Source organism: Syngnathus leptorhynchus, chromosome 21 (genome assembly GCF_054491065.1).
Source record: "Syngnathus leptorhynchus isolate UIUO chromosome 21, UIUO_Slep, whole genome shotgun sequence".
NCBI lineage: Eukaryota > Metazoa > Chordata > Actinopteri > Syngnathiformes > Syngnathidae > Syngnathus > Syngnathus leptorhynchus.
In genome coordinates, this window is record NC_141215.1 from 6,858,106 (window position 1) to 6,878,045 (window position 19,940).

A 19,940-nucleotide genomic window follows, 5' to 3' on the forward strand; every position below is an offset into this window, starting at 1 on the left:
CATATTTCCACGGCTACACCTCTGGGACAATTATTCCGGTTAAACGGCCACTTCGCGTGACACTTATTTCCCCCTACGAGGGTGAAGGTCAAGTCTGTCCGCGAGTCGTCCATCGCAAAGCTTCCGGACGTCGAGTTTTGCTTGCAATGATTTTCTATCCATTGTGAATCTTCAGCCAATCAATCAGCTGCTTATCTCAACAGTAATTTCCAATTTGGTCTCCAGCTTCCTTCGTTTCCAGGTGTTCATCCTTCCAGATGTTCTCCTACCTGTGGGGGTCTCCAGCCAATCAATTTCTCATCTTTTCCTGATACTTCTTCCGCCTGTCACTTCCCACCTCGTGTCCAAGTTGTATTATTAGCTTCACTAATTAGCCCCCCCTGCGCCCACGCTTACCCGTGGTCTCACTAACTACTTCATCATCACTCAATCATCTGCGCCGGCTCAATTTTTCTTAAGTAAATATTCATGAACCCTCTTCCCGGCCGCGTTTTATTTCGGAAAGATTCTACTCAGGCCTGAATCTTTTGCGGAAGCCTCTTGTCCGTCGCTCCTCTTGCTCCGTTCGGCCTCCACAAGTTGTACATTTGCCGCCCCGCCGTCTCATTAATTCCGTCCTTGCGCCCTTTTTGGTTCCTGACTCACTGACTCGGGGAATCACTGGCTTATGTCAGTTAATGGGCTGTCAAGGCCTCATCACCTCTAGCTCTGCTCGCTAATGATGAGTCAGTCGGATGTCTCGTTCGGTATCAGTTGAGCGGCGCCCTTTGCGGAATCCCCCCCCCCCCACACGCATACACTCGCTGCGATTTTTGTGGCGTCCACTTTTAATTGCGCACAGCCATCCATCCGCCTCAGCTAATTATGCTGTCACCAAAGTGTAACCGCTACAAATAAAAAGCTTCAATCGGTGAGGCTGATTGGGTCCCATAATGACGAGATGAAATATCACTTTGCGGCCGGGGGGAAAAAATAAGGATATTAATGTTCAACTCTTAATGAAGGCGTAGGTTTAATTGTTTACCGCCAGACACGTCGCACAGAACAGTTTCCTAAGCAGAGTTACTTCAATTGTGTTTGTTGCGTTCCCCTTGAAAAAAAAGACTTTTTAGATCTAGGAATTATCGTTGACTGCTTTGCCATCATGACTGCAGTTTTGTTGTTTTATTTTATCCCTCCCCCCAGACATCAATGTCTCCACACTGCCCCCCTGTGGTCAAGGCCACCACTTCACCCTTACTCATACGCGTGTGATGTCACCAAAATGTAATGACAAACATTGCACCACAAACGCTGTTCTTGAATTGAAGGACCGGCACAATGCTGAGAGCCTCTCGACCTTTCCTTGTAATGTCGTATCCGAGTGGGCTTGACTAGTTTTTCCCACTCGTAACCTCGGTGTTTGTGTCTCTCTAGGCTTGTGGAAAAAGAAAAAAAATCATATCTACTTGTATTGCCACGTGCAGAACAGCTTGTCGCTGGCACGCACGTACACACACGAAACAAGCACGGTAGATCTGATTTCCTCTTCGGTCGTGGACCTTTTTAAAAGGCAGATAATATTCCGCCGACGTTCTTGAGGGAAATTAAAAAGAGGCGCCGGCAAACAACAAGGCGGCAGATATCAACGTTTAACCCCCAGCCCTCTCCGATAAGAGCCCAAAGCAGGCTTTGCTCTCGCTGGAATCGCCAATGAGCGCTGAAACAAAAAGCGTCTGAGGCTCCGGGCACATCAACGACATTTTTACATCACTTTAACTTTGGAAATGTTATCAACTTTGTCAATATTGTTTTTGATTCTGGTAATGTTGGAAAGCAATTGGCTTCTTGCCGTGTTTGACGGTAATGGCGAGAAAAAGCTTCAGGTCCAGTCGGTGCGCGAGCCGCGCCAAAGAGGGAGGTCGGGTCGGGTCCGGTCCAGACGTCTGATTGGTTCCAGATGACAGACTGACAAGATGACATGAAACTACGGACGGGTGAGCAGATGCGTCCCGATGGCCTCCGAGATGCTTGTGGTGCTTTTGCTCTTCTGCCGCCTGGCGTCCACTCAACATCCTCGCTCAGGTGAGGGCGCCACACTTCCAAAATACTAATTCTTCGGATTGGGAGATTTTGTTTCTGGCTTTGTTCACTGAAGAATTTCTCGCATAGCTTCTGTCTCGTCACGTGATCCTAAAAACAACTTTGATTCCTGCCAAATGGAGGGAAAAGAGTTCAAACGCTCCCAAAAAGTTGAACAGCATGCTGACGAGAAGCAGAAATAAGTCCGAATCTTAAACTATCGAGTGTTTTGCCTTTTCTTGAGCTTGTTTGTGGATTGTCACCCGACTTGAGCTCCGTGAGCCTCGAGGGACCACTCGCCTGCTTTTGTGGGCGGGCCGTAGACGAACGCGTTCCCCGGGCGACTTGACGAAATATCTTCCCTTCCTTTCATCCTCCATTTTGTTTGCCTCGGCGCAGCAAAAAAAATATTTTTATTATATCAACATGATTGATACTTGTTCTGTCAGCTTTGTACCCGGCGGCGTTGCATCCAAAGCGTGGTGCTCCCCGGCCGCTCGATCCTTCCTTCCTGCAGTCTGTCAAAGATGTGGAGCTCTTCTTTGAGGTTAGTGCAGGAAAACCAGCAATGTGTTTCATTTTGTCCTCCACCACAAAATCAAGTTGAATTCTCCATTTTCTTTTCAGATCCTTTTGTCCGGAACGACAATCCGGCGCCAAGAGCCGCTGGTCATCCCCGACCCGGAGCTGGCGTCCCTGCGCTGCGCTCGCTCGCTGGAGCTCACCTGCGACGATGTCCTCCCCAAGAGTCTCCCGGAGGTTCTGCGTCTGTCCGCTCGGTTGGACGGACGTCGCCGCCCTCTGAGCGCGCCAGACTTTGAAAGGACGGTGCTGACGCTGGTCTACGCCGCCCAGACCGCGGCCGCCGCAGCCGACGGGACAGAGCGGCGCCGGGCCTGGGCCCATTCCCTCGTCCGCCTCTTCGGGGTGATCCGGAAGGACCTGGATTTCTAAGTACGAGGTTTTCAAGACACATTTCACTGCATGAGACATTCAGAAGCTGTTTTCTTCTACACTACATGCGCGAGTAATATACAAAGTTCAATGAGTATTTCCCCAATGTTCACATCATCACCCGTTCATTTTATTGATGACTGCACCAATTTTAGCGCTGACGCCGGGCGGAAATGAAAAGAGAAGACAGGAATTTCCTGCCTTTCCTTGAGAAGAATTATGATGAATATTTGAGGATTATTGATTGATGGTGAGTGAATCACAATAGAAAAACTCTATTATTGACTGTAAGAAAATGTCTAAATATTTCAGATAAACCAGTATTTCATGCAGTTTGTAGGTTTATTTTTTCACAGATATATGTAATAACGTGGAGACAGCACCTCCATGTGGCTACTAATACAAATGGATTCATTTCAATCTGGCCTTTGATAATTCTACATTGATAAAGAAATTAATATACAACATATATATTTTTGCTGTACATATACTACTCAAGTACATACAAATGAACTCCAAACTATTCATCAATTTCAGTTCTGATAAAATGTTGTTAAAACACCCTTGTAATGTGTTGGGGTTGCAATACATTGCTAGCCCACCGGACGGCGCCATTTCCCAACGAGTTGGTGACGCGTGTGATTTTTTTTTTTTTTTCCAATGTGGAATGGCACAGTTACCTGACAATGTTTTTAATCCAGGCTCAATTTAGCTATATTATTTAGAATGGGTCATAAGCACAAAGTTAGCTGTTTTGGCCTGTTAGCTTCAGACTAGCATTGAGGTATGGCCAGCACTTGATGGTCCTTTGTCCCTGGTTTTATTTTTGCACGCATCAGGAAAAATGTCGCTTTAACCTTCTGCTAAACTTTCCGATAATCGCCGTGGACGATTGGCCCACCTTAGCCCGACTTCCGATAAGATCTATCGTGATTACTTTTGACAGCAGGCTCTGTCGCAAACTGATCCAGAGGAGATAACTGGAAAATATCAATTCTGCCACTGATGTGCCGCGCCGTTCCCCCGGGGTGGGATTTTCTTTCTTTGCGAATCTTTGGTGGGTGTTTCCAGTCAGTCGGAGCCCCTCGTTTAAAGGTCAGGGGTTCACCTTGCGTGTCATCCATTCCACATGTCAATCACAAGTTATCTCCTGTAGGCCAAACCCAAGTGTCTTTGGATGGTTTTAAAACATAAGAGCAACTTTTTACTAGTCCAAGCATTGCAACATAAGAGTTTGGGAGAGACGAAGGAAGGCGTAATGTACACACGGCCCGCAGGCGAGGGGCCGCAGCGTCATCCATCCCGGATAATGTAAACGTCCGACGGTTGGCAAAGAGCGCTTTCAACACGGCCGACAGGCAGGTGGGAGACGCCAAAATAAACCTCCAAGATGGACTGTCTGCCCTGAAGTGGCTATGACCCACTGCCACTCCTTTAAACAGTCAAAGCAGCAGCGGGAGCCCCTCACGTGCAAACTTACTACCAGACGGAGCTTGTGATCCAGCGTGACCAATGGCCGACTTTCACCGGGCGCAGGGGTTAAGTCGTACCCCTTAGCCGACCTTGGCATTTGATACCGATGCGTGAAGTCTGTTCCCATGTGTCCTCGCCGGGGGGTGACTAGCAAAAGAAGTCGTGGAACCACTCAATCCCTCTACTTGTAAACACCTCGGCAAATGAGTTTGTCCTCGAGGTTGCCTCGCCAGGTTTCCTTCTGTGAACCATCCCCGAGGCGCCGTCCCAGAGGTTTCACTCGCCTGAATACCTTCTGTGAGACATCTCCCAGACAGCCTCCAGAAATCCGTCGGTTCGTCCCTGAGGTCCCCCGCAGCCTTCTGTAAAATATTGCCCATCCCTCAGGAGCAGAAGGCTTCCAAATCAAAACCTCTAGATCCTTGGTCAGAATTGTTTGGCGCAGATGTTCAGTCACTGTTTGCTTTTTGTCCGACCGACGCCTTCCACAAATTAGTACGTCCCGTGCCTGCTGCCTTCTGTCAAACATCCCCCCAGGCACTCTCCACAAATTAGTTGATCCGTGAGGTTCAACCGCTCTGTCAAACTGATCAGATGTGACTCGAAACCCCCAGTCGCCTCCTCAAATTTGTCACCTTCTTGCTTTCTCCAAAGACGTCTCCCTGAGGAGGATGACTTCTGTGAAGCATCCCCAGACCTCAATATGAGAAGCTCCAGACAGCCCTCTAATTTGGTCCATCCACAAGGTTCCCTCCCCTGCTTTCATCTGCAATGTTGCCATACCTCCTGCTTGTTCTTCACAGTGATCCCATTTATCTCCATCCTATCCCGGCCTTAATTAATCTGTCATTTTGCCATCTTTCAATTAACTTAATGACTTGACTGCCCTGTGGACCTCTCGAGCATTAAGTCAGGATTGCTCGAGGTTCTGATCAATAATGAATTCCTGTGCTAAGTAAATGAGCAGGCGCTGTAAAAGGCAGCATCTTTAATTAACTCTCTCCGCCCCTCTCGCCTCCATAGAGCAAATTAGATGAAGGCTCCTCTCCAATATGCTCGGGTCCTCCCGTCGTGGAATTTTCAACAAAATTTCCAAAGTTGGATTTGAAAACATGCTGCGTTGGCATAGTTCATTTGCCCAACCACAATCTGACAATTACCGTCCACCGCTGATTAGAATGAATGTTGACTCAGCATGGCTCGTCTACTGTATGAAAGTCAAATTCCATATTGAATCTACACGACTCGCGTTGATTAGATTCTCCCGACCGGCCGTGTGGGGATGCAAATGAAATACAAATGCGGCGCGCGCAAAACAAACTGTCAGATGTGCCTTGATTATTCCACTAACGCAATCAGTTGCGGTTTGATGGGATGCAAAATGAAAGCCAGATGCCTCTTGGGCCTGGCACAGGATCTTCTACACGGGGGGGGATGCTCCAGCCGCGACTAGAAAACCCATAAGGCGAGCATCCGTCAAGCACGTGGAAAGATCCCACCTGTGAGTTTACCGTGACAGTAAAACTGTGGGGGTTATTTAGCTGTGGTGTGGGGATTGAAGCATCAATCTTGCGCATCTGCAAAGCCACTCTGGCCTGAATACATCGACATGTGCTCCGTCGTAAAAAAAGAAGGGGGGGAAAAAAAAAAAACAGCGGATGATGCCGTGCAAGTCTGTTTTTGATGACTCACCCCGGTAAAGTTTTGTGCATCAAAGCGATGTCTTAAGTAAGTACAGCGCAGTTTATGAAAGCACGTAGCTGAAACGATAGCTCCAGTGTGACTGGCTTCCATTTTGATTTGCCTGGAGTTCCGCCTGCATCAAGCTTCAGCCCACTTCACTTTCGATCTTTGCTTTTTTGTTTTTAACACAAGCGACGATTTGAGAAGAATCGCTTCTTTGTCCTCTTTGTTTTGTTTGGTCCACGACTTGTTGCTGCGCTCATCTCCTTTGTTTTGCCTCAAAAAACAGCTGGAAAAGAGGCTTGATACCAACATTCCACATCAATGAGGAATGTGGAACCCAAACAAGGAGCGTACTGGCATCCATCCAAAAGCATAATAAAAATTCACACCCAATCAGGGAAGCAGATCCTCAAAATAAAACCAGATGATCTCACTTGAAGGTCCACCTGCTTGTTTGAGTCGATCCTACATTCCAAACTCTTAATTTCAATCCCTGTTTCCCACAGGCCCGATTCCAAAAGCAGCCACCGCCTTATCGCCACCTCTTGTGTTTTCCCTGAGAGTAGAATCCCAAATATGCAAATACAAGTCCAAATACTTCTTGTTTTTGTTCAAAAGCTGAATTTGTCTGTGGCTAACAATGGTGAGGGGGGAGCGTCTTCACCGCAGCAGGCTGTCCAAGCAGCCAAAAAGCCACCCGAGTGAAGTTTGTCGCCGCGCATGAGGTTCCGACGTTCCGCCGCTGATGCAGCAATTTAGCAGGAATGTAGTGTGAAAGTGGCAGAAGAAATTCATTGGCAAATTGTAGTCCCCGCTTGAAAGCTCTTGCTGTCTTCTTAATGTCAGATGGGAGGGGGCGAGGAGGCGTAACAGGACACCCGCCCCTCGCTGCTTCTTCTCGCTCTCCTCCTCTCTCAGCTCAGTTAACTCCGCTCCAGAACCGAAACGGCTCCCTTCTCCGAGACCTGGGACTTGCTTGAATATTTTTTGAAAAACTATCCCGCTTTACCTGGATTAGGAGAGGGGGGGCGGGGACGCCTCTGAAAGGTGAGCGCTTCTTTCCAGATTCGGGATCAGGCGGCATCAGGTGCATTTCTGGGACTTTTCCACGGCATCTTGTCAACTTTGCTCCAAGTTCAGGGAGCAAATATGAACATGTGCTGTGAGGTGTGGCGTAGTCGTTCACTCAGCTATTTTTATGATGCTGGAATGTTTCAGGAAAAGCAGACCGTCATGTCTCGTTAGGAAGTTTTCGGGCTGCAAGGCTGGACGTCCCTAATTGTGTCACTTTGGCCCGGCGGGTTCGAGGGGCGTTCGTTTGTTCGGGGAGATGACTTGGGCAGCTGTGCATGGGAAGTTCAATCGCCAGAAATTGTGTGAGAGGGCTGAGCAGATGTCAAGCAGGCTCCGAGCGTCATCGCCTTTTGGACAACTGGAAATCACATTGGCAACGGTTTTGGGAGTCCAGCAGTGTGGGAAACAAATTTGGTGGATATTTTGCAGGAAATGAAAAATGTTTTTTTTTAATTGTCACTATACAGCAGACCAGATGAATTACAATAATATGACTGTTAATTGCAAAATTTTGCAGGTCAATTGTTTTTTTGGTTTTTGTTTTGCCCCACACTGACCTCCCTCATCCATCTGGTGCAGTGGGAACAGCAAATTCCCCAAAGTGTTCCCCTCCAGTATAATTGAAAACTTGATTGATGGAGGCGTGTCTGTCCCAATACATATCTTTTTAAAGTGCACTAAAAGTTTTATCGCCTTGTTGCGATCATCAATGTTTCAGTGCGCATGCATAAGCCATGAGCGTAGAGATCCACCTGCTTGTAAAAAAAAATCGTGTAAAAGGCTTTGCGTTTTTTGAGCCCCACCGGCGCTACGGTCCGCTACCTGCCGCTCGTTAATAATTAAGTTCTGGACCCGAAACCGGGATTGACTTCATCCATTTTTTAGGGGAGGTGCAAAAGATTGGAACGGAATGGAAGATGACGAGATGAATTTCGTGTCATGATATTCCAATATGACTTTTTAATATGATATCTGTGTTTGACGTGTGACCAAATCGTTTTTGTTCCCGCTAACTTGAGCGTTTGTTTCAGGCGGTGCCGTCCCGTCCGGGTCAGCCATGAGCCAATCATCGGCGTCATCGTTGTCGGCCATGCCGCCGGTTCTTCTCGTCCTCCTCGTGAGCGTCTTCTCCGGCGCCGGCGGCCTTCCTCAGCCGCTGCCCCGAGTCTTCCTCTCCTTTGACGGTAAGCCCATAAAAGATGAATGCCTCTGCGCGTTAACGAGTCGGCGTTGCCACATTTTTGGCCGGCGGTGCCTTCATTAGCCGAGCACGCGGCTCGTGGATTCATTAGTAGCGCGACTCGCGTACACAGCCGGCGGCTTTCACGCAAATTGTTTGTTTTTCTTGCTTTATCCGTTTAATATCGCAGATTGCGCACGCACGCACACACGCGCCGGCTGGCGTCCCGCCGAGAGTTGCGCCGCAGCGACCCGCTCCTCGTTAAATTTTAATTCTCTTGGCTTTTTGTTTTATTTAATTTCCCAGATGTAGAATGCCGTGTGAATATTTCAATCGAGGGCGTTTGTGGGTCAGCTCGAGTCATAAAGTCATCAAGTTAGTTTGGGAAAGTTATTTGATGATGCAATATTTGTTGCTTTATAATTATAGTTGTCATAATTCTATTTCTGCATCTTGATGGTGCAATTCTATTCTTTATCATTTCTATTTTCTACTTCTACCGAGTAATACATTTTGGGACGGGTCGGTGTCGGTTTACGTCTTGCTGGGATCGCCCGCCTTAAAATTAGCGTTGAGAGAAAACGCTAGCAAACTCCGCGCCCGCTTCTCTTTCGAGTGAGATGTCTGCACGGTAGCGCTGTGTTTAATTACATCAGCATGTGCGGCGTTGGCGTGGAGAAGAAATGAAAAAAGAAAGCACACGCGCCGCAAAACGAATGTCGAGATCAAGCATCTTTTCACACGAGCTAACGCTAACTCTTGGCGATTATTTGGGTTAGCCGCATTTCTTGTGTGGCTTTAATTGCGGCTTGCCACGGGAAGCCTCGTGTAAGTAAGCACTGCCAGGCCAGAGAAGGAATGTCGGAGGCAGCAACTTCTCAGCGGGGGCCGGGGGGGGGGTCCCGGCGTCAACCGAGCCGCCTCGGGGTCGGATCCGGTGTCAGCCGAGAGGATATTTCGGAGCGGCCGAAAGCCTCGTTTATTGATTATTTTCCTTGCGTGACGACCAGGCTATAATATCGAAGAGTGATCTTTGCTGGCCACCCAAAATTGCCCGCGTGAGTGGTGCGAGTTGACATTTGGTGGGAATTTCAGGTGTTTGTTTCGAATTGAGCGGGCCCCGATTTGGATCATTTGCTCTCATGAGTGATCTCGCCGTAAGCTGCTCCCAAAAACAAGGAATGTTTATTTCAAAATCCAGAGTTCACCTGCTGGGCGGACGGGGTGCCGACTGATTGATTATGCGGCTAGATTTTGCCTTGTTTTTTTCTCTCATCGGGAGGGATGTCAGTCAGAGCTCGCGTGTGCGTTCCTTCAGCTGAAAACATCTTTGTGCTGAGTCACTGCACCGGCACGCACTTTACAAGCGAAACTAAACAGTCCCCAAATTTAATGGCTTCCATCCCGCTCAGGTTTTGACCAGATTGGAAACGCCTCGTTTGTTAGCCCTGCAGGAATATCTGGCAAGTATCCTCCACGTGACAGCAATCGCCTGTATTTTTAAGCTTCACTTTTTGGCGATTCAAATGAGGCAGAAGTGAGAGTTACCCCCCCCCCCCCCTTTCCCCCCACCCTCGCGCAATGACTTAAAAAGGACGAGCAGATGAGCGATCATCCGGTTACAGAGACGTTAGCTTCGGGGCGGCACGCAGAGGTCCCGGCAGGTCGGTGAAAGTTCAAAGGTCAAGGGGCCGGCGGGCGCTGACGGGCCTCAACCTTGGACGTCTTGCTTCTGCTTTTTACTTTCTCCAAATGACCTTCATCCTGCTTCTGATTGGCCCTTATGTCCTCACAGTGGAGGTTTATGTCGCCATCTGTTACCTTGGCACACATTTGACGGCCTCTAAAGGCAATTTTTAAGGCCAAACTTTTTTTTTTTCTTTGTGGGAAGGTAAGATGCTTGCAGCCCAGCTGCTAATTGGGGTACGTCGGGAATATAAACCTGGCTAGCTGGCTTCGTGGTTCACCAAAGTAGCTCGGAACATTAGTCCATCGACTCCAAATTGGAAGAACATTTATTATTATTATTTTTTCTGTTGGCTTGACAACGAAGGAGCCGTTGGATGGGAATGGGCTTATTGACAGTTGGCGGCAGTCCTCAAGCAGGATGTTGATGAATGAAGACATTTTGTCACGAGTGCTGTAGGTCCACTTTCCCGGGAATGCCGTCTGACGCCGCACTTCCTGGGTGGTCCATCCTGCCACATGCCAAGAGTGCCATTTTTTTTATCTCTTGAGTGGCTGTCACTGGCCGGGATGAAAGTCCGGTCTGGTCTGGCAAATTTTCTGATCCAGGGTCCAAAGTCATAATGTTGCCATCGCAAATTCCCGTAAAATGTAAAAATCTGAATAAATTTCCATTGTTTTGTATTTCGATAGGTGCAACAAAAGAAACTAAATGAAACTCTTCAACATCGTCTTTTGACACCAAGATGACGCTTAGTTGCGTCAAATTACACTTTTCGAGATTCCTTTTCTGTCTCTGAGCGCTCCAAAAGCCCCGCCTCCAACATTAGCAGAAACGTGTTCTTTTATGGACTTGCCGACGCTTCAAAGTCGCTTGTTTACTGGCACGGCCATTCCTGGCCTTTTGATCATTCGGACATGTTTGGAATCCCCCCCCCATCAAGTCCTAACACATTTTGGGGAAGGCCTTCTCCCTGCACTTTCTGCTAAGTTGACCATTTTGGGGGACTGGACAGACGGTGGGGGGGGGTCAACTTGTCCTTTCCGCTCCCCCCGCTGTGGTCGCCGCAGCATCGGATCCTCTCGGATTTTATTATGGCGGCATTTCACCGAGGGGTCAAAGTCCCACCTGCCCGCATGCATATTAGAAAAGCTGCCAACTGTCAGAACCCGTATGGCCCACTTCCCCTTCATTTGTTCTGTTTTGTGTCTCCCCACCCCCTTCCCGTCTTTGGCTTTGCACAAACTCCTCCTTGCGTGATGCCAACATGCTTGACTAACGGAGCAACACGTGGGCCCGAGAAACTCTCACGGCATGAAAAGCCAAACAACAAAAAATCTTGTTGTCCGGCCAGGGAATGTGGGAATCGTACGCAAAATGGAATGTCGGCGCGGTGCCGGATGACACCGGACCCGCCGCCGCGTCTGGCTCGTGTCCGAGGAGCCACGGGCGATTCGCGTCCCAACCTGCGGAATGTTTTGAAGGAAACTAAAGATAATTAGAAGCTCAATGGGAAGTGTCTTGATTTTAATTCCTCCCAAAAAGTTGAAAGGCCAGCAAAAAAAACAAAACATACCACTCCAAAGCGGACTTTGTGGACACCCCTTGGAGTCTTTTAATGGATTGACTTTCTGGATAAATTGGACAACATTCCTTCCAGAGTATTGCAATGATTTCTGGTGCGGCCATTTTGACCAGACTGCCTTGTTGAAAACATCCCCGCAAAATGGCAAGTTTTGGTTTGGCTGGCATTCTTTGGGGCCTGCGGTTGGATTGTGTCCTTCCTTGCAGGGTTTTTGAGTTGAACGTCCTCAAGCATTCCTCGTCGTGTTCGCATGGGCAAATGTGAGGAAAAACGAAGTCAAGTCGGAGCGTGTCGGAGATGACTTGGCGCAATTCTGCCTCCTTTGTGTGTGTGTGTTTTCAATTTAGCGTGGCTTGCTCACACCCTGGCAGGCCTTTTTTAATATTCCCCTCATCTGTTTGAAGTTAATGTGCCGTTTTACTGTGACTTTGCTTGGCAGTTAAAAGGCAGGTTAAAGAAGTATTTATCTTTCGTGTTGAGTTGACGTGAAAGTGGCTCTTCAAAACTGCAAAATACTTCTTGGCCAAATTGCAAAGTCAATCACCTTAAAATGGCGTCTTTTAAGTAAAATGGCAATTTTACTGTTCTTTCTAGTCTGGGTTCTTGAGATTTTTTGGGTGCTTTTTTCCACGATGTCCACCAAATTAGATGTTTCAAAGTGAAACTTACTTTGTTGAAAAATTCCAACAGTAGCCACAGCTCGAGTGGTAAATAAGTGAACGTAGTGCGCAAGGAATTGTGGGAAAGCATTCAACCTTGAAACACTTGAGCCTCGCCATCGCAGCCACTTGACGCTAAAACAAAAAGTGACTTTGGCGTTCCGATTGAAGGATCCATGAATATTCATGAGGCTTTATCTAGGCTGGAAATAGCCGGTCTGGGAATGTTTACTTGCCGTGTGAACAATGGGCGCCTTTAATGAGCACAAGAGGGTTTTTTCCATACTGTAACGTCGCTAGCACGCATCCGCAAGTCATTGACTCAACTCGGAGAAAGTGAAAATAAATAGCAGCTTTGTTTTCAGCCAGATCAAATGGAGGCCTTCAAGTCACGGTGGACTTTCTGGATGGAAATTCTATTGTTCGAGTCCGGTCATTAATCCTAGGTCTTACCTTAAGGACAAAAATTGCCTGTAATGGTTCCTAATATACAATGAATTTTGGGGAGTACCTCAGAGGTCATGCTTAGGTACCCTTGACTTTTACACTTTGGGATTATTATTTTTTTTACGTATCAAATGTATAAAGTTTGATTGTCCTTCCACGGCAGAGCTGGAGAGCGCCGCCTTGTCGGAGCACTACACGCTCTCGGACGGGCCCGTGGACTACCGCATCCTGCACGTGGACGAGGACCAGGACCGGATGTACGTTGGCTGCAAGGACCACGTGCTCTCCATGGACATCAACAATATCACACACGCAGTGCAAAAGGTCTGTCTCTTCATATTTTTTGATTTGAATATTTTTGAATTGATTGGATCAACATTGGGTCAGGATATTTGTTGTGTGATCCCAGCTCGCAAGGAACAAAGCGTGCTGAAGCGTGTTTTATGCAAATGACATCCACGTTGACAAGCGTTCGGGGTGCTCCAATAGTGCCATTGAAGCACCCGAGCGCGCCGACGCTTCGCCGAGGGAGCTCTCGACGAGCGTAATGGACGGCGCCAGGCACCTAAACAGATGGGAAAGCGTTGGCGATGCGTTCACGGAGCGCCACCTTTTCCCGTCCCTCAACATGTGTTCCCCCCTTTAATTTCATCACAGCTTTACATTTGCATATTCATGGTCGTCTGTTGGCGTGGTGGTGGGAAGGGGTTCTGGCCATGAATTAGCTTTTCATGTTGTTTTGCAGGTGTTTTGGCCCGCATCGACAAGCAAGATTGAGGAATGCCAAATGGCTGGAAAAGACCCTACGGTAATTTAGCTATCTTTTCATTTGACTTTTTTTTTTTACCTGCTACAATGATTACATTTTTAGTTTTCAATTGTAATGAATATTTTTTATTTTTTTGTTTTTATTTTTACCCCAAATAAAATAGAATAGTTTTTCATTTTTATATTCACATTTATCTTCGTATTTTCTTGTACAATGGCGATGATGAATGAGAAACGGGGGAGTCTTGACATCATTTCTTTTTATTTATTTATTTTTTCTGGGAGCAGCGATATCTCTTTCAGCTGTTGTCGGATTTATCTTTTGGACCGTCTCAGGACTTTGCCCTCTGGGACTTGTCCGAGTAGGCTCGGTCCACATGTGTCCGGTCCGGCCCGGCAGCAGATGTCCGCAGGGTCATCTGGGCGAGGAGGCGTGTGAGGCCTACTGGGGGAATCAAAGCTTCGGATTTTTTTTTTTTGTGAATCGCCGTGCTAAAGATCTTGATGATCCACCGCCGTCTCCGCTCAGGTTTAATTGGCTCCAAAGTGCAGCGGGAAATGTTTCAGACAAATAAATGAGGCAACACGTGTCGGGGAGATTTTATTTTCCGTCTCTCCGTCAGTCATCTCCCGAGTGACTGCAGCTGGACTCGGGGAGAAGCGCTCTTGACTGCAGACGCGCTGCCGCAAATATTTGGCGCAGCGCAGAGGCGCTCCGGATCGCAGCGTCTCTTTAATCCCTTCGTTTTCTCGCGCGCTCCGCCCGCCCTCCTTCTCGTTTTTCAACCCTCACTTTTTCCATATCCGACCGCCGGCATATTCAACTTGACTGCTTGGACTTGGGATTCTTAACCCCGTTCGCACACCCGCACACATATACGTACTTCCTGATCCAAGGCTGCTCTTCCCTGATAAAGTGGAATTGGAATGCTGTTTTGGAAGGCGGATGGATTGTTAAAAGCACTCAAGTGAGCCAGGAAAATGACACGTGCAATAAAGCATGAAAACATCAAATAGCTCCTCGTGATTTATGAGAAAACATCACAAACATGATTGGATGCTGATATTCACTCAATATTTTTTATTTTTTTTTGTATTTGCAGTCACGCCTTAAAATAAGACTGACTCCCAACATTTTTGTTTGATTTTGGAATTTTTTTTTTTTTTTTCTCACCAGCACGGCTGCGGCAACTTCATCCGGGTGGTGCAGCCGTACAACCGAACGCACCTCTTCATGTGCGGCAGCGGCGCCTACAGTCCCGTCTGCGTCTACGTCAACAGGGGGCGCCGGCCGGAGGTAAGAAGACCCCATTGGGCCGCCGCTCCCGCGCGTCACTTTGATGACAGACGGCAGATGGCGCGGCTTGTTACCGTGGCAACTGTGCCGTCACCGAGGTGCCTCGGGGGGGATTTGGGGGCTCAAAGGGAAGATTTGATTTGTTCTGCAGCTTTCTGTCGAGACTCGACAAGTCATTTGTGTGATATTTATGGCCTTCTCCTGGCTCTCTTTGCGACAGGAGCAAATATTTCACATTGACTCCAGGTCCGAGTCGGGAAAAGGGAGGTGCTCCTTCAACCCGGAGGTCAACACCGTTTCCATTATGCTCAGTAGGTTGCAACATGCTCAATAAATCACGCGCAAATATTCGCACAATAAAATCCTCCTCCTATGTAAGCCTTATTTTAAGTTGTATTTTTTTATGAATTTTTATATATATAATATTTATATTTATTTGTTTATTTATTTTTTTATGAGTTGCATTTTTCATCCATTTTCTTCAATATACCCAAATGAAATCCTACACTTCAAATGAAATGCAACTACTTCTGGCTCTTTTGGCTTCTTAATGGCGCCGTTTGTCGTCCTTTCAGACCAGGAGCTGTTCTCCGGCATGTACATCGACTTCATGGGCACGGACGCGGCCATCTTCCGCAGCCTGACCAAGAGGAACGCCGTGCGCACGGACCAGCACAATTCCAAGTGGCTTAGCGGTACGCCCTGCGGGACACCTCGCAATCTGAACAAGTTTTTCGATCTGCGTTCTTTCCAACAGAGCCCATCTTTGTGGACGCCCACCTGATCCCGGACGGGTCGGACCCCAACGACGCCAAACTGTACTTCTTCTTCCGCGAGAGGCTGACGGACAACAGCGGCAACACCAGGAACATCCACAGCATGGTGGCGCGTGTCTGTCCAGTAAGTGGCGCCGTCGAGCGTTTCTCGCCGAAACGTGGGTCGGATGAAAAACTCGCTCTCCTTCTGCAGAGCGACATCGGAGGCCAGCGCAGTCTGGTCAATAAGTGGACCACCTACCTCAAGGCCAGGATGGTTTGCTCCGTTCTGGAGGAGGACGGCACGGAGACGCATTTTGACGAGCTGGGTGAGTCCGGCCGGCACTTAAGGTTTCCTCCTTGACTGTGTTGAAACTTTGCACGGGCCATTAAAAGCCACACACGCGTCACAGCGGCACCATCTTTTCCAGATTTTGGGCAACAATTCCAGCCAATGTTTGTGTGTTTGCTCCCTGCAGAAAGTGTGTTTTTGCTGGAAAGCGAGCATCCCAAAGGCCTGCTGGTGTTTGGAGTCTTCACGTCCACCAGGTGAACTAACATATTTTTTCATAGATTCGTTTTTTTTTCTCGAGTTTGCTTCCATTGGCTGGCGCTTGGCTTGACGCGTGCGATTTTGATTGCTTCTGTCTGCGCGGCTCGCGTTTCAGCGTGGCCAATGGTCAGGGGCGCGTCACCTGATCCGCGTGTTTTCGTGTCTAATTGAGTCGGCATGCTCTACGTCCAAATCCGCTCGGTACAATGCGCTTCTGTTCCCCCGACGTACTCCGACGAATTAAATGTAAACGTGCGCGGCGACCTGGTGTGACCTTTTCTCTTTTTTTTTTTTTTTGTGCACTCCCCGCAGCTCCGTCTTCAAAGGCTCGGCGGTGTGCGTGTACAACATGGCCGCCATCCTCACAGTCTTCAACGGGCCCTTTGCGCACCGAGATGGACCCAATTTCCAGTGGGTGGCCTTCCAGGGACGAATCCCGTACCCCAGACCCGGAACGGTGAGCTAGCGCGCTATATTTTCTGGCCTGTCACTCAAATTTGATTTTGAGCAATCTTTCGTCATTGTCCAGTGCCCCGGCGGAGCTTTCACGCCCGACATTCACACCACCAAAGAGTTCCCGGATGACGTGGTGAACTTTGTGCGCAACCACCCCATCATGTTCAATCCCATCTACCCGGTGGGCAGGAGACCCCTGGTGGTCCGCACCGGCGCCGACTACAAGTACACAGCCGTAGCCGTGGACCAGGTGGCCGCCGCCGACGGAAACTACCATGTCCTCTTCCTGGGAACCGGTACGGATTTTATGTTGATATTATTATATTTATATATTCTATCTTTTTTTTTTTATAATGTGTAATTTTTCAGGTTCGAAAAAAACCAAACTTGTTCTTGCCAAAGAAGAAAAACAAATTTGAGCATGTGAAGCGAGAACGGCGCCGCCCTTTTTATCCAGGCTTCCCCACTGTTTGATCGGGCAGACAGCCGTTTTGTTTCTTCAGGCCGGATTCTTGAGCGGCGGCCAGCTCTTGACACTCAGTGCTCCTCTTTCCACAGACAAAGGAAGCGTCCAAAAGGTGATCGCCCTGCCCACCAATCAGTCCCTGCACAAGGATCTCATCCTGGAGGAGCTGCAAATCTTTAAGGTCTCACCTTGTGGTTTTTTGATGATAGCCAGTCTGCAGTGTTGCGGCAAGGGGATCTTTTTTAAAAAAAAAAATTGCTGCAGCTTTGTATTATTAACTTGTGCGGCTGGGCTGCAGCTGCATGTCCTACTTTGAAACCACAAAGCGTGTGTTTCCACTTCCTGAATGTCCAATGTGTGTCATTTCAACTTTGTGTGCCTCCCCTTCCAGAACCAAGCTCTGGTTACCAACTTGAGAATCTCCTCGAAAAAAGTAAGCCGCTCGGTCCTCTCAAATGTCGGCGCGAGGAGGCGACGATGTCACTCGTGCGGTGTTTGCAGCAACAACTGTACGCGAGCTCGGAGCTGGGCGTGTCGCAGGTGTCGCTGCACCGCTGCCACGCGTACGGCTCGGCCTGCGCCGACTGTTGCCTGGCCAGAGATCCGTACTGCGCCTGGGACGGACTCAGCTGCTCGCGCTTCTACCCCAGCGGAAAAAGGTGTTTACTCTCGGTGACTCGAGTGTCCTCTCGTTGTTTCGCCAAACAGAATTGTTCTCAGACTTCACTCTTGAACAATGAGATCAATTTGGATAAAAATAGAACGGTGGCGCCGGGACACAAGTGGACCGTTTGAAGGCGCACTTGACAGTGGAAACGCTTTTAGCGTGTGCAGACATAACACAGACAAGCCTGACCTCGCTTGGCTTTGCTTACAGGAGAAGCAGGAGGCAGGACGTCATGCACGGAAATCCGCTCACTCAGTGCCGAGGATTCAACCTGAAAGGTGACTTTAATTAGCATTTAAAAAGCGTTGGGAAGACTCTGGGTTCAAAAATGAAAGTGAAAGTTTTTTTTGTCCGTTAGCGTATCGTAACGCGCCGGAGATGACGCAGTACGGCGTGCGCAACAACACCACTTTCCTGGAGTGCCTGCCCAAGCCGCCTCAGGCGTCCATCCGCTGGCTCATCCACAGGGACAACGACAGGAGGAAGGAGGTCAGGTGATGTCCAATCAAACGACAGCTTTGGCGCCAAACACATGACATTCCTCCATTTATGGCCGTTTTGTGAACCTCAGGTGAAGCTGAGCGAGCGCGTGCTGTCCACGGAGCACGGCCTGCTCATCCGCTCGGCCCAGCCGTCCGACCAGGGCCTCTACTACTGCCTGACCACCGAGAACGGCTTCAAGCGCACCGTGGCCAAGATCCGCCTGCGGGTGCTGAGCGCCGCCGCCGCCGGGGCGCTGAGCGAAAGGGGGCGTTTGGCCTGGCCCTGGGCGGCCCACCCCAAGGCGCCGCCGGAGGCCGAGAATCTGGCCTTGCAGCAGTTCTGCAAGGAGAGGAAGGAGCTGCAGGAGCAGCAGAAGAGTGTTTTGCACCCGCCGCCAGGGCCTCTTAGGGGGGACTTGGCCAAGCTCAGGCCCCTGCTGGATCGCAGGAAGGGCCGCAACAGGCGCAATCAGCTCCCGGAGGACTGACGGCGTGACAGACGGACGGGTGGCCAGGAGGCTGGCGGGCGGGTTGGCGGACGCAGCGCCGCTTGGAGCGCCACCAGCGAAACGCAAGAGCAACAATCAGCGTGGATCCTTTTTTGCCGTGTGGGGATTAAAGAGGGACAAAAGGCAGAAGAAGATGGATGGATGCATGCATGCTTGACTCAACGGTGCCAAGTCTGCCTAACAACCCAGATGAAAATTAGCAAATATTTATTTCTGTGACGCATGCTCAAAGATTGTCTTGGACACGAGGTGGAGCAGGGGCTCTCAAACTTGAGGTAAACAAATTTCAACAAAGGCTAGGAAAAACAAATTGCAGTTTATTTTGGTGGTTTAACACTTTTTAGAATCAATTCTTTCTTCTCCAGAAAAAAAGTTGAAAGAGCAAATACATCGTCTATAACATTTTACTCTTATGAGAATAAAGTAGTATTTTTAAACACCTTTATTCTCTTATAAAAGCAGCCGCAGTCTCTAAAAAGTACACTTTTTGATGTAAAAAAAACAAAACAAAGACCGAACTCATGCATTATGATAGGACATGCTGTCATAATTGTTTTTGCAAAGTATTTTGCAGACCCCCAGGTGGTCCGGGGACCCCAGTTTGAGAACCGCTGAGGTAGCACACTCTTCTCAATTGTCCTTTCACGTCCGCCAGGTTGTGAATCCGTCATGTAGATAAAGACGACGTGATCTTATTTAATGTAAATACGACCGTGTCTGCAATTTGAATGTGTCACTTTTTGCAGATCATCACATCATGTCGATGAGGACGAGGCTTTCCCAGATTGACGTAAGCAAACCTTTGGATTTATTTGTGCAACTGATGGCCTGAATAAATAAATGTGTTTCGCTGAGATTGCATTGCTGTGAAATGTAAAGCTCACATGCTAAGGCTAGCATAACGCGGGTTTATAAACCTGCTGTGATTCTGTTAAAGAAAAAAAAAAAACTTACCCATCACTACATTTCAATTATTTGAGGCCTTTTCGCGCACACCGTTTCAATCTTTATTAGTTATTTTCAAATTACGCTTCCGGTAGTGTCTGTTTGGTGCCAAGCTAGTGCTAGTTAGCGTTACTTTCCCGGGTGACCTTTTTCAGTGTTGATTTTGCATTTGAATACGAAATGTACTCTTTCTGGTCACGTCGTAGCGAGCCCATCAATCTGGCTTTTGACATTTT

At 48.4% G+C, this 19,940-nt stretch overlaps 2 protein-coding genes across 3 annotated transcripts; both read left to right on the top strand.

Moving 5' to 3' along the window:
• The first annotated feature begins 8 nt into the window (after nucleotides 1-8).
• fam180a (family with sequence similarity 180 member A) lies at nucleotides 9-8,418 on the top strand. 2 transcript variants are annotated; one of them, XM_085902089.1, is made up of 4 exons: nucleotides 9-2,064; nucleotides 2,511-2,608; nucleotides 2,689-3,015; nucleotides 8,280-8,418. In XM_085902089.1, the coding sequence occupies exons 1-3, from the start codon at nucleotides 1,995-1,997 to the stop codon at nucleotides 3,013-3,015; spliced, it is 495 nt and encodes a 164-aa protein (XP_085758215.1). In that variant the 5' UTR covers nucleotides 9-1,994; the 3' UTR covers nucleotides 8,280-8,418. The 2 variants fall into 2 exon arrangements, with proteins under 2 accessions (XP_085758215.1, XP_085758214.1); XM_085902088.1 differs by lacking the exon at nucleotides 8,280-8,418 and adding an exon at nucleotides 3,171-3,347.
• Nucleotides 8,306-19,923, top strand: sema3c (sema domain, immunoglobulin domain (Ig), short basic domain, secreted, (semaphorin) 3C). Its single transcript, XM_085902077.1, has 17 exons — nucleotides 8,306-8,432; nucleotides 12,970-13,130; nucleotides 13,552-13,614; nucleotides 14,752-14,871; nucleotides 15,092-15,182; nucleotides 15,447-15,566; nucleotides 15,629-15,771; nucleotides 15,841-15,955; nucleotides 16,106-16,175; nucleotides 16,492-16,636; nucleotides 16,709-16,931; nucleotides 17,194-17,282; nucleotides 17,493-17,534; nucleotides 17,603-17,760; nucleotides 17,979-18,046; nucleotides 18,127-18,257; nucleotides 18,340-19,923. The coding sequence occupies exons 1-17, from the start codon at nucleotides 8,306-8,308 to the stop codon at nucleotides 18,736-18,738; spliced, it is 2,265 nt and encodes a 754-aa protein (XP_085758203.1). The 3' UTR covers nucleotides 18,739-19,923.
• The last annotated feature ends 17 nt before the right edge of the window (nucleotides 19,924-19,940 follow it).

Bases quoted from the DNA above. Each gene is read 5' to 3' on its own strand.
- fam180a (XM_085902089.1), top strand. From the start codon at position 1,995: ATGGCCTCCGAGATGCTTGTGGTGCTTTTGCTCTTCTGCCGCCTGGCG. The intron at 2,065-2,510 runs GTGAGGGCGCCA...TTGTTCTGTCAG, and splicing joins CACTCAACATCCTCGCTCAG to CTTTGTACCCGGCGGCGTTG. The intron at 2,609-2,688 runs GTTAGTGCAGGA...TTTTCTTTTCAG, and splicing joins ATGTGGAGCTCTTCTTTGAG to ATCCTTTTGTCCGGAACGAC.
- sema3c (XM_085902077.1), top strand. From the start codon at position 8,306: ATGAGCCAATCATCGGCGTCATCGTTGTCGGCCATGCCGCCGGTTCTT. The intron at 16,176-16,491 runs GTGAACTAACAT...CACTCCCCGCAG, and splicing joins GGAGTCTTCACGTCCACCAG to CTCCGTCTTCAAAGGCTCGG. The intron at 17,535-17,602 runs GTAAGCCGCTCG...CGGTGTTTGCAG, and splicing joins TGAGAATCTCCTCGAAAAAA to CAACAACTGTACGCGAGCTC.